Below are 14,050 nucleotides of genomic sequence, written 5' to 3'. Positions count from 1 at the left end.
ATGAGGCAAACGCCAACCTGTAACCAGTCCAGTTGTTTCTGTACCTCACTTCTGATTTCTGTAGTCATTTCCCTTCTTTGTTCTACAAATTTATTCTGACCATCAGGCATCCCTGGAGTCTCTCTGAATCTGCTGTGGTTCTGGTGGCTGCCTGATTTATGAATTACTTTTTTTTTTTCTTCCTCAATTAAACTCCTGTTAAATTTAATTTGGGTAAAGTTTCTTTTAACAGGTTCCTTAGCTTAGGTCCTTGAGGCAGTGGCTGTGCATTATTTTTTTTGGGAGTGAGATAGCATTAAACTAATGAGCATATTTGCTGCTGCATGTAGCCGGTCAGATGAGTAGGGGTTGGAGCAGGGAAGCTGAAGCATCAAAAGAAGTTGAGTCCTTTGCCCAGAGTCACTTTAGCTGTGACAGTTGGCCTGGTATTTACTGTGTTGAGAACATGTGGTTTTCAGAATATGCACTATCTAATATTTAAATGTTAACTTTTACTTGGTAGCAATCAGTTAAGCTGCATAACCTCGTGGAGGACCACAACAAAGTCCAGGTTACAATCATTGTAAAAGACAAAGGTAAGTGACGTGTTAGGCCATCTTCAGCATCTTAATATTTCACGGGGGAATTGATCTCATTTGTCCTTAATTATTAGGCAAGGAGAAGAAGTCTTTTCTGACTGAACCCAGAAGTGGGATGAGGGTGAGGCAAACAAGACCTCTAAGATAGAAAATTTAAAGAGGCAAGATCATGCCAATGCTGACCCCACAGCTGCAGAGCCCTGAGAACAAGTGCCTCATTAAATTTTGTACACTAGACATCTTGCTTGCCTTATCCTCACCCAAGCCCTTATTCAGTCATTCTTACCCAATATCCGGGTTCCTTCAATTTCCCTCTCCCCTTCATCTGTCACTCATTTGAATAACACTGGCTAAACCTTCTTAAGGGTCCTTTATTTCCCAATCTAACTATCCCAAACAGACCCTGCATCACACAATTTGAACTGCCATCTGGAACCTAGGCCTGAATGGGGCTTTTAGATAGCTGTCTGGACACTTGGCATCTGCTGTGAGCTAGCCAGAGGTGGCGTGGCTGTGGCTTTTTGTAAGGAGCGAGGAGCTGCACCCTGGGACAGCAGGAGTTATTTGGGCAATTTACGTAAGTCCTCAATCCAAGAAGACAAAGTGTACCACAGGAATCAGAAACCCAGATGAGAGCAAACAGCAGGAAGTTCCACTTCTGCTTTGCCCAGTGTCCTTGTGTATCTGCTGTGGGCAAAGCATACCAGGTACTAGGATCAAGATGGGATCTTGTTGCTTAGCTAATCCTTTTCTGAGTCCCAGGAACCAATTTCCTAATCCTGATTCTTTTGGAATTTTCAATTGACTAAAAAGGGGCTTCAACAGTTGAATAGGTAGGGTAGCTCTTGGCCAACAGGTTGATAAGGATTCTTAGTTGCCTTCATTCTTAAGTAAAAACAGGAAAAGGTCAGCTATTCATGGAACCTTTGCTTTGGTGTAGGTTTGGAGGAGCTGGAATCCCGTCTCTTGGTTCCCGGAGACATTCTTCTTCTTCCAGGAAAATTTTCATTGCCATGTGATGCTATTTTGATTGATGGAAGCTGCGTGGTGAATGAAGGCATGCTTACAGGTAGGCAGTTGTTATTGAGCTTCCTCTTCTCTGTCTGATATCGAATCAGATCAACATATCCTTACCTACCTTATACCAGACCCTTGCTAAGATATTCAGAGATAGATGAGGGAGACACAGCCAGCTTTTGCATTTATATGGGGACACACACACGCGATATACACAAACAGGAAATGTTTAACAATATAAGAATTAAGTCACAGTAAATGTGAAACGAAAACAAATGTTTACTATGACATGTGATTAATTGACCAATGAGTGGGGTGAATAGGGTGCTTTGGGTTCAGAAGAGGATGAGAGCACTACACAGTTTGAAACACAATCTCTTCATAAATGTGAGAATGGTTTATACACATGTACAAAAGAGACACAACCTTGAAAACCATGACTCCCACAGTTCAAGGGCATAGAGGTTTTATCCAACCCTGCACTCTATAGATAGAAAACTACTGAGGCCAAGGTTTCACTGGAAAGGATTCTGAGTTGAACCTTCGGGCAAAGACAATCTCACATTTCTGTTCTTTAGATTTATATTCCTGTTGATCTCACTGAGCAGAAACTCATCTTCTAGTTATAGTTCAGGCAGTCCTAGTTCTCATTTGTACTTTGTTAAGTCTACTTGAATTTGTGTAATTAGTAAGACACTACTTATAAAATATTCTTTAGGCAAAAAATTAAAATACACAGCACATTGTAATGAGAGAAGAGACTATACAGCAACACAAAAACAGAAACTATTTGTCTTTCACGCTTATAGACTGTTTAGTTTTTCTGTTTCCAAATGGTATAAAGATAGGGAAATGTTTTAACATGACCTAAATGTAGTAAGAGTTCATTATCTATCCCTAAATTGTTCAACACAAGCAGCTTTTACATTAAAATTGGTCTGCTTAATTCAAAATTGAGATAAGAAAATGTAGTAAACATCAATATGTTCAGAATAATTACAAAATGTTCCTTTAATGTGTTGAAATGTGTCCTATAATGATAGTGATGACGATTTGCATACTGACCATATCCTTTACCCAGAATGTTGCCATAGTATCCAACCTATAAACCTCAAGCCCAAGGAAAACTGTCCTTCTCACTCAAACACAGCAGCTGCCTCACACCTCCCAGCAGCCTGACAATGAAGAATGGCTTCTCTCATTGGTAACAGAGAGTGTGGCAGTGAGCAAACACGGGGAGGAAACACAGAAAGTCTCATTGCCCTTGGGCTGCCCTCTCTGCTTTCACTGTCAGGGGTATACAGAACTTGCCTTGATTCCCAGGAAAACTCAGAGAGTTCCAGAGAAGTAGAAATGACAGACAACGCTGCCTTTCAACAAATGTGCAAAATGGACCCAAAATGGTCTTAAATGACAAGTGGCTTCTTCTAGTTTCCCTTTTTGGAAAAAATGAAGTCATCAGCACTAATATCTGTGTAACTTACGTACTGATAGAGGCCAGTTTCAGAGACAGACACGTGAAGCAAAAATACATTATTTCTTTTTTGTTAACTTATTCAGAAAGATCTAAATCCCAGTATGGTCTACTTTACTGCACAGCCTACATAGATCCTCCCACTCATGTACATATTTGTGGAAAGGATCTTGATTAAATAATCAGAGGATTAAGGTAAGATTCCTGAAGCTGAAAATGTATTCCTAGGGAATTTGTCCACAAATATGACTCAGGTATTTCTTCCCTATGTACGAAATGGTCCTTTGCATAGATAGAAGTCTTTATTTATGTAAGAATAAAAATATCATTCCTAGCATCTCTATAGCAACTTACATTTTATAAATAACTTTTATATCTCACTTCATCATGACATAAAACAAATTAGACTAGGAGCTGTTAGGATACCACAAATGAGGAGAGTGTGGTAAAAAGACCAGAGATACTCAGCTAGCAAGTGGAAGGATCAGAATTGGAGGTGGCATTTGCTCCCAAATATAAAGGACCATAGGCGTGAGAAAGATAATTCTAAGCTGGATGAAGCTGCTTCACCTTCCTGCCTCATCACCTTTTCCTCTCTACTTGGTAATCCCATCAATAGTACCCACTTTTTGGTAAGATCTTCTCCTCCTGGTCTACTTAGCCTTATGCTATTGTCATAAATTCAGCTGTGCAAGAAGTGTACCTTTATTTTACAACTACACTTAATTTTGATGTTGGCTCCAAATTTTACCATTCTTAAAAGTGTCCAGTGTGAATATCTAGTATGAGTCAGACAGTTGTCCCCATCAGTTAGGTGGTCTTCCTCACCCTTGTCTGACTGTCCTAAGATGTGCAGGACATCAGGGAGAGGGGTCCGATTGAGGGCAGCCCTTCTTCCTGCTGCTCCCACTCCACTCTGAGCTGTCTGAGGCCTGTTTCCCTGGACAGGGAGGCAGATCCTGGTGCTGTTTACACTGTTTCCATAACCTTATTGCATGTTCCCATGTTCTTCTCAGGTAGTCTCTACAATCCATGATCAAACTCATGAAGGACTTAAAAAACTCAAAAGCCAGTGATCAACTTCCCCGTCCTTTTCTTCTGCCATCTTTCCTGAAACAATGATCACCTTCAAAATCTAGCTCCTCTCAAGTGGGAAGAGTCTGGAGACAACAGGGAATCTCACTGGGAGGGGTGTTTATTAATATTTAGAAATTATCTCTTAGCACTATAGCTTTTTTTCTTAGCTCTCATATGTATTAGGCATTGTGCTAACATTTTACATATACTATTTCATTCAATCGGCAACTCTATTAGAATGGGCAAATCTGAGGCCCAGAAAGGGTAAGTAATTTGCCTAAGGTCACACAGCTTAAAAGTGGCACAGCTAAGATTTGAATTTGTTTGTGAATTCACTCATTCTACAGATATTTATTAGCCCCTACTATGGAGCAGGAACGCTACAGGTGACATAGAAGTGAACAAGGCAGATAAGATTTCTGCCCTCGTGAAGCTGATATTCTAGTGACGGAGACAGAAAACATGAAAGTATACAAATGACATGAAATTTTCAACAGTTATAAGTTATGTGAAGAAAATAGAAGATATCTATTGTCTTAATAAATAAATTTAATGCCTTAAATACAGGCGTTTTGTCCCCAGAACCTATGCTTGTAATCAGTGTTTCCTCATTCTCTTAGGGATAATTACGGCGAAGAGGGGTGGCATGCACTCTGACACAATCCCCTTCCCTCTTCTTCATTAAGTTGCTGATTGATTTGAGATGTATGTGGGGGAAGTGTGCAGTGACCTGAGTTGGACGTGCAGGGATTTCCCTAAGCGATGATCTCACGTTGACATTCTGTCAGACAAGCTTATCATCAGTTAAGGTCCAATCTTTTTCTCTCTTCCTTTGATCCTTTCTTCTTATCATCCTCCTTCTCCCTTTTCTTTTACTTATTTGTTCATCCATTTATTCAATAAAAGCTCAGAAATGCCTACTACGTGCCAAGCACTGTGTTGCGTATCGGAGTCACCAAGTTAAATGAGAAACGGTCTCTGGTCTCAAAACATTTACAGTCTAATGGTTCTAGAGCTATAAATTAAAAGGACTTGGAATTTCAAACACTGTCACCATGAGGAGGCATCTTGATCCTTGTGGACAAGGGAGAGAACCTCCACTTGACAGCACAGGGAGCCAACTGCACAGTTGATGCTGAGTGATGATGGTTCTTCCCTCTAAAACTCTCTTCGGCTGCCTTGCACCCCACATCTTTTGTAGATGAATCATCCTTTCTTGGGCTCCCCAGAAAGGCCAAAACATGAGACTTCTTATTAATATGCAAATAGCATAAAAGAGATTTGAAAACTATCTCTCTGTAAAATCATCTGACTGTTATCTCTGGAGCAAATTATCTGCAAATGACTTCCATTTCTGATTGATCAATACGTGACTGCCTCCAGTTTCACTGGTTTTGTGTGCAGAAAACGGTTTACTGATGTTAGCCTAAGTATATATTGTGGATTAATATTCTGTGATTCAAAAGCCAAAAAAAGGAAACAATCTGTAAGTATTTGCCTATTACAAAGGCTGCTTTCAAAATAATATAATACCATAGTTTGGAGATTTGTCAAAACATTCTAACCCTTCTATGAAGCCATTTAGAATGCAATCGATAAATCTACACAATGGATGAATATCATAATTGTTTTAAAGAAAATGGTATAGGGAACAACACTTGGCTAAAATAATTTTTTGAAAAATATTCAAGATTGCTAGTAACAATTTTATAGCTTCTTGCACCTTAGCGTGTAAAAAATACATCATGGTAGAAAAAGAATTTTGAAAAACCAATCATAGACAAACTTGGGTGATTTTATTTAATCTGTGCATTTGAAAAAACTATATATGTTGAACCTATTACATATCACTAGGAAAATGAAGAGTATACCAATTTATATCTGTCAAAGTTCTTGTTCCCAGGTATTACCTAGAAAGAGAGACAAGACCTACATTTGTGTAACTATGATTGATATAATACTATTTCCAAATTAGAAATATGACAAGTTATCTTGCTAATTGAACATTTAGTAAAAGACTGATGGAATTTTAAATTCATTCTAATACTCTTTAAATCTGGGAGCCAAAAAGTATTATGGACATCTTTATTTTGTCTCTGAAATGTATCCTTTTTGAACTCTGAGCTCATTTCTTTGTACCTTAAATATTCTGTCTTAGAGCCACCTGGGAAAGGAAAAAAAAATTGCTACCTGCAAAGAATGGGGGTCAATGAAAGGAAATGCAAGTGGCCTAGTTGAGCTGGAGTTTGTGTAGGGGAATGACAGGCAATGATGTTTGAATCGTGGTAGGCTTTGACAATTTAGCAGTACAGTTTGGGCTTTCTTCAGTAGTGGCAATGGAAAAGCCTAAGGATTTTAAGCAAAAGAATGGGATAATAAAAGTGGGGCTTGGATGGGCTCCATCTGAAAATGATGTGGAATAACTACTATTTTCTCACCTTGCTCCATGAGCTTATGAGGGCAAGATTTCTGTCTCTCTTGTTGTTCATCATTATTCCTAGCACCTAGCACAGTTCCTGAAACAGAATAAGCACCTAAAAATAGTTGAATGAATGATTGAACAAACGAAGAAATGAGTGAATGCAAAGCAAATAGTAATTACTGTTCGCGTGCTGGAAAGTTCCTTCATTGCCTAAAGTAGCGCTGGGCTGAATGAATTTTTGGGAGAATGATTAAGTGTTAATTCAGCTAAATAAGCTGCCTTTAAAACTGTGACAACAAACTATGCAGGCCAGGTATAGGATAGTAGGCAGATCTAATCTAAATATTTGCAATAGAATCAAGTCTACCATTGTTTGTACCACCAGCATCTTTATGAACAGTCATCTGACTCATGGGATGGGCATTAAGACCGGATTAGTTGTAGTTTGTATCATTTCTTGAAACCGGCATGCACTAGTTCTAACTAACTACCCGAGCTTTCATAGATTCAACAAAATACAATCCTCTTTAGGAGAAAGTATACCTGTTACAAAGACACCGTTGCCCCAGATGGAGAACACCATGCCTTGGAAATGTCACAGTTTGGAGGATTATCGGAAACACGTCCTGTTCTGTGGAACAGAAGTTATCCAGGTCAAGCCCTCTGGGCAGGGGCCCGTAAGAGCAGTCGTTTTGCAAACAGGTTAGTGGATTTCACTTTTGTAAATTTAATTCATGCTTGAATATGGGGAGAGTTGGATTAGGAAAATTTAGTTTAGGATTATGGAGTTTGCCACATTCTGGTAGGTAACAACACACTTTTTTCTAAACTGACCCTTATTATTGTAAAGTGTCACTATTTTTAATTAAATGGTTTGTTGTTAAAACCCTTCTATGTAATGAAGGGTATGTGTAGGTGAAGTAAAATTTGTCAAAGGTAAAACTATGCTCTTCTTTTTGCTTGCGACCACATGCTGCTTCTGTCTCCCTTGACACCTCCTCTGAGATTACCAAAAAACAAGTTCAGCCACTATGACTGAGGATTTTTTCCTTTCGCAGAGTTGCTTGCTAGGCTATAGGTCAAACTCACCAGTAAAGAACTCCACCTGGGTGCCCTATAGACAAATTAAATGAATCTGAAAGTATTCATCCTCCTGTATTGACTGTCTCTGTTAATATCACCATCGTGCTGGTCTCTTAGTAACCTCTCTGACTCCTCTCGTTTCCCGTACCAAATGTGGCACCACATCTGGATGATTCTGCAGACGCTTCCTGAGTCCCAGTGTTTTACGTGACATGACACAATGAAGGCCTCCTATGACCTGGTCCCAGCTCTCTGTTCTAACCTCTGACCTGTGTTTCTGCCACCCGACTTATTCACAGACGCAAAACACACTTTACACTGCGATACCTGTATGCTTTAGTTTGGTTTATGAGTAGTTGTTGTAGCTGATTTTTTAAAATTAAAAATATCAAGTTTTTTAAAATGTTCAAACTAGTTAGCAGGCACTAGATACTAGGGCATCGCTCAGCCTGTGGCCTACATGGAAGCTCATGGTTACAAATCATGAAAACCACCTGAATACTTATAAAATGATTAGGTAACAGGTTAGAGGAAACGCTACTCTTTTCCTCAAAGACAGTAAAACCATTTTTAGGAGACCAAGTGTCCATCAAGCAGCCTTACTTGATCTATGACTGTCTTTATGTAGGTTACAATACAGCCAAAGGGGACTTAGTGAGATCCATCCTGTACCCCCGGCCTCTGAACTTCAAACTATACAGCGATGCCTTCAAGTTCATGGTGTTCCTGGCCTGCCTTGGTGTCATGGGTTTTTTCTATGCCCTCGGGGTATATGCGTACCATGGAGTAAGTACTGGGGGTAAGGCTTTTCAATAGTATAGCTTCTGCAAAGAGCTTGACCTAACTCAGAGGGCTGGATTAGGTTATATCTTGATCCTATCATTCTATGAATCATTACTGTCCAAACGAGCTTCTTAGACAGCAGATTTTGCCTCGTTTGCCCCCAGTGTTTAGGTAATACCTAAAACACTACGCAATTGGTGGGTTTCTCATGTGTTCTGGTTAGGGTCTGAAATGAAATGAAATTTCCACTTTTACGGAGCTGGTACCACATGAGATACCTATCTCCCTTTAAGCTACAGGGTGTCAGGTTTCATTTGGATGCCCCTCGTCATAGCTGGGTGGCTAGGGAGGGAAGGCTTGTCACTAAAGACCTCTGAGGTCCTTTCTGGTCCTGAGAGTCTGATGTTGCTGTGAACCATGCAGTCTCTATATAAGAAAGTCTGGGATCATAATAGTGTGAGCTGGTGGGGAGGAAGAGAAAATTGTGAACAAAACATCCAAACAGGTGAAAAACTGTGTGAGTGGCTTAATTACAATGTCCAAATTGGTGGCATCAATGCGTGTGTGTGTGTGTGTGTGTGTGAGAGAGAGAAAGAGAGGTGGGAAGTGAATATTGGTGGGCAAAGCCATAGTTACAAGAATTTCAGGGCAGTGTTCACGCCAAAACTTAACTGCTGAGTAGTTATTTCAATCTGAAATCGCTCCCAGGGAGCATTTCTGGGTCAAGAGAGACCCATGATGGGGCCTATGAAGAGCTAGGCAGAATGTCAAGGTCACTGGGGCTGGAATTTGAGGGAGTATGCCAATTTAATCTGGGGAGCTGGAGCATTGGGCAGAAAAACAGGAAAAAAACTCATGGAAGCCCCGGCAGTATTTAAGAATGAGGTTTCCTGGGAAGAGCTTAACATCCAATACACACTGAGGCAACAAGGCTAAAAATCCCAGACCCCACCTTCTTATGGGTCAGAGCCTGTGGCTCTGTTGGCTGCCTCTATCTGCACTGGCTCAGGGTTAGACAAGGCTGAGTCCTTGGGTCAAAACTCTTCTGTGTCTGTGGTTGGGAAAAGGAGGGAGTGATGAATGTTGTGTTAAATTGATACTGGGTAAAAGATGTCCCCAGCAGACATTGCTACTGAACTTGAATCCCATGTTTCCAATAATTAAAAAAGTATTTATGGCTAAAATGATGGACAATTGAACAAAAATATAGGTGAGGTTCTAGAGGGTAGAATCATTAATATCTAGAGCATGTGAGGAAAACGAAACCATCAGTCAATCAACCCTGTGATTTGACCTTATCCCCGACCTTAACTGTGTGAGCCTCCTCTGCAGACCGGCTGTATTAGTCTATTCTCACGCTGCTAATAAAGACATACCTGAGAATGGGTAATTTCTAAAGAGGTTTAATGGACTCAGAGTTCCACATGGCTGGGGAGGCCTCACAGTCATGGTTGGAAGGCAAAGGAGAAGCAGAATATGTCGTCCATGGTGGCAGGCAAGAGAGCTTGTGCAGGGGAACTCCCACTTACAAACCGTCAGATTTCATGAGACTTATTCAGAATCACAAGCTCATTATGGGGGAAACCGTCCCCATGATTCGGTTACCTCCCACTGGGTCCCTCTCACGACAGGCGGGAATGAAGGGAGCTACAATTCAAGATGAGGTTTGGGTCGGGACACAGCCAAACCATATTACCGGCCAGGGATGCTGAGTTCACAAAATTGACTTGATAATAAAACACGTTGGTCATGGATTTGTACCCTGGAGTCAGAATAGGGTTCAGATTTTTGTCATTTGCCTAGTATGTGGCCTTGGGAAAATTATTTAATTGTTAAAACCTCAGTTTCCTTACCTGATAGATGGAGAAAATAATAGCATTTACGTCATAAGGTTGTTATAGAGAGCAACTAAATAATATATGTAGCCTAATACAGTTCCTGCTCCAGAGTTAGTATCCAGTGAGAGCAAGCTAATTTTATATTGACTTCTCTGTAGTTAATAATATATGCTGAGATCTTGGCAGGATCTTGGTCCTAGTTTTTAATTATACTGCCATCCATTCAATCTATGTACTGAGCACCTCCTCTGTGCTAAATCTCATGCTGGGCTCTGTATCTAGAGATCAATAAGGTAGATTCAAAGATGAATAAGCCACAGCTGCTCCACCCAAGGAGTTTGTAGGCTAGTGGGACCGAGAGATTCATAAGCCAACAGTCAAGCTTGGGCAGAGGGAATGCTAAGTAAAGGGAAACAGAGCCAGGACAGGAGATGGTGGACTGGGAGCAGGGATCAAAGGTCTCCTTTGCTCTGCAGTAGGAGACAATGTGCTCATCCCTTTGGCACAGCCAAGAGAGTACTCAGCCTCACCAAGAGAGCCAACTCACTGTTCATATTCAGAGCATACGTCTCTAGAGCTCCCACGGTGTTGTAGGAGCAAGGTGCTAGGAAGGGTGCCAGTCTCCTGTGCTGTGCTATCCTGTACGAAATGTCTCTCCTCTCCCAGGTCCCTCCAAAAGATACTGCGACCATGGCCCTGATCCTCCTCACCACGACTGTCCCTCCAGTGCTGCCGGCTGCCCTGACCATAGGCAACGTGTATGCTCAGAAGAGACTGAAGAAACAGAAAATCTTCTGTATTTCCCCACAGAGAATCAACATGTGTGGGCAAATAAACCTCGTGTGCTTTGACAAAGTATGATCCAGACTTCCCAGGTTTAACGTTAATGATTTCAAGGCACGGTGGAGCTGTGATGAACCTCAGAAAATGTCTAGTCCAGTGCTCCCATTTTACAGATGGGAACGTTGAGGCCAGAGAAGGTCACAGAGTGAGCTAGTGCAAGATCTCATTCTAGGAGCCTGCTCTGCTGACTCTTAAAGTTAGCAGCTTGGCCATCACATTATGATTTTTTTTTCTTTGTGAAACTTAATAATTTGTGTGCCTGGTTTGTGGTTTTTTAAAACCATCTCTTACTATAGTCACTTCTTAGACTGACTTTTTCAGGCAAAAAATTATGAGGAATATTTCTGTTTCCTGAAATGTTTTGTCCAGAGGATAAGTGAATGTTTCCTCTCTCCTCCTCTGCTTCTTTTGAGGAAAGGAAGGAAGGAAACAATGACCCTGTCCTGCCCCTTTGCTCCTCCAGGGCTTGTGACTCCAGGCTAGGTTGTCTCTGTGCTTAGGGACCTGGAAAGGTGGCAGAGGAGGAGCATATGCCACATGGGGAAGACTGCGGTTACCACGCAGGTCCTGATACCCCCCATGACGTGAGTCTCCTATGGGGAACCTGGAGGACTTCAGCATTAGCTGCCTGCTGTTTGGATCCTGCCCTCAGCTTGGACAGGCAGTTTAGCTGCTGTAAAACAGTGGGCCTGTCTGGGTCCCTCTTGTCTTCAGTTCATGTGCATTTGAATAATTTATTAGGGTTTTTGCCATTTTTTGGCAGAGAGCCACTGCTGTGTACAGTGCTGGTAGAAAGTCCCATAATGAGTCATTCCTAGCCCTTGAGAAAGCTTCTAGTCTAGCTGAAAAGGCAGGAAAATGGGAGTGTAGACAGCGATCAGGCTGTGAGATGTGTGTTTAATAGAGGTCTGAGGAAAGCATGGGGCACAGTTACCTGCCACAGTTGGAGGCCACCTTTGAGCTGCAGCCTTGGTTGTTAGACAGAATAATCCCCAGGCTCAGAGCTGAGCAGCTGACAAGCACAGGGATATAAGGGGCCCACCGCATGTAGGGAGCCGAGGACTGTGGGGTATGGCTGGAATATGGGCTGGTAGGTAGAGAATGAAACTGGGATGAGGGCAATTGTTAAGGGTCTCATACGCCACGCTAAGGAGTAGGTCCTTGTCTTGAAGTAGAATAGGAGCCTTTATTTTTTAAGAAGACTGGTGACACTTCTATAGGTGTTTTCTATCCCACCAGGGGCAACTGGTGACATGGGATGGAAGGGAGATGAGAATGAAGAAAGAGGCCATCTGGGAACAACAGAAGAGATCATTGCTTGTCCCAGACAAAGAGGACAAGAATGGAGAGTAGAAGGCCAGTGGGAGTGACTCCAATGAGTAGACTCGACCAGGCTTGGTCCCCAGGTGAAAGGGGTATATCTCTTAGGTTATGTCAGTTCTCTTTCTGTTTGTATTTTGTTTAGCAAAGAAAGTTCTCGATCACCACCAGTCAAGAACCAACAAGGTTTACTTCATTTTAGATTCAGGGCCAAATAACACTCCCTTGGAAGTTCTCTAATAGGGATTCCTGTTACTTCCTCATGAGCCTCACTGGTGTCTAGAATACAAGAGAGAGACTTAGGTAATATGTTCATTACATATTCATCTGTTTCTAAAATTAATTTTTCCAGAGGCTGTTCATTTTATTTCCTGTATAAAACCTCTCCCTCCACATCCTCATGTCCTCACCTGCCAGGCTGTCTGTGAGGCTGCTTTTAGGTGTCCTTGGTCAAATGCTGCAGGGCATGATCACATGTGACAGTGCAAAAAGCTTGATTGAAATTTGGCAAAATGAGAAATCTAACCCAGAATTTGGTACTAAGTCTTTGTGTGATTTTTTTTTTTTTTTTTTTTGAGAGGAAGTCTTGCTCTGTTGCCAGGCTGGAGTGCAGTGGCGCAATCTTGGCTCACTACAACCTCTGCCTCCTGGGTTCAAGTGATTCTCCTGCCTCAGTCTCCCGAGTAGCTGGAACTACAGGCGCCTGCCACGATGCCTGGCTCATTTTTGTATTTTTAGTAGAGATGGGGTTTCACCATGTTGGCCAGGATGGTCTCGATCTCTTGACCTCGTGATCCGCGCGCCTTGGCCTCCCAAAGTGCTGGAATTACAGGCGTGAACCACTGCGTCCAGCCTGTCTCTGTGTGACTTATTATTATTATTATTATACTTTAAGTTCTAGGGTACATGTGCACAACGTGCAAGTTTGTTACATATGTATACATGTGCCATGTTGGTGTGCTGCACCCATTAACTCATCATTTACATTAGGTATATCTCCTAATGCTATCCCTCCCTCCTTCCCCTACCCCACAACAGGCCCCAGTGTGTGATGTTCCCCTTCCTGTGTCCAAGTGTTCTCACTGTTCAATTTCCACCTATGAGTGAGACCATGTGGTGTTTGGTTTTCTGTCCTTGCAATAGTTTGCTGAGAATGATGGTTTCCAGATTCATCCATGTCCTTACAAAGGACATGAACTCATCGTTTTTTATGGCTACATAGTATTCCATGGTGTATATGTGCTGCATTTTCTTAATCCAGTCTATCATTGATAGACATTTGGGTTGGTTCCAAGTCTTTACTATTGTGAATAATGTCACAATAAACACACATGTGCATGTGTCTTTATAGCAGCATGATTTATAATACTTTGGGTATATACCCAGTAATGGAATAGCTGGGTCAAATGGTATTCCTAGTTTTAGATTCTTGAGGAATCGCCACACTGCCTTCCACAATGGTTGAACTAGTTTACAGTCCCACCAACAGTGTAAAAGTGTTCCTATTTCTCCACATCCTCTCCAGCACCTGTTGTTTCCTGACTTTTTAATGATTGCCGCCATTCTAACTGGTGTGAGATGGTATCTCATTGTGGTTTTGATTTGCATTTCTCTG

General features: G+C 41.6%; 1 protein-coding gene across 1 annotated transcript in view; it reads left to right on the top strand.

The window, feature by feature from the left end:
• The window catches only part of ATP13A5 (ATPase 13A5), a 113,086-nt gene that overhangs the window by 38,781 nt on the left and 60,255 nt on the right, over positions 1 to 14,050 (top strand). The window contains exons 8-12 of the mRNA XM_023214755.2: positions 503 to 575; positions 1,519 to 1,647; positions 7,100 to 7,270; positions 8,280 to 8,437; positions 10,939 to 11,127. Coding sequence (XP_023070523.1) covers positions 503 to 575; positions 1,519 to 1,647; positions 7,100 to 7,270; positions 8,280 to 8,437; positions 10,939 to 11,127 — 720 coding nt within the window. The remainder of the gene's footprint in view (positions 1 to 502; positions 576 to 1,518; positions 1,648 to 7,099; positions 7,271 to 8,279; positions 8,438 to 10,938; positions 11,128 to 14,050) is intronic.

The sequence above is a fragment of the Piliocolobus tephrosceles genome, chromosome 2 (assembly GCF_002776525.5).
Source record: "Piliocolobus tephrosceles isolate RC106 chromosome 2, ASM277652v3, whole genome shotgun sequence".
NCBI classification, from domain to species: Eukaryota; Metazoa; Chordata; class Mammalia; order Primates; family Cercopithecidae; genus Piliocolobus; species Piliocolobus tephrosceles.
Note: the sequence above shows the minus strand (reverse complement) of the source record. Positions and strands in the feature narration are given on the sequence as shown.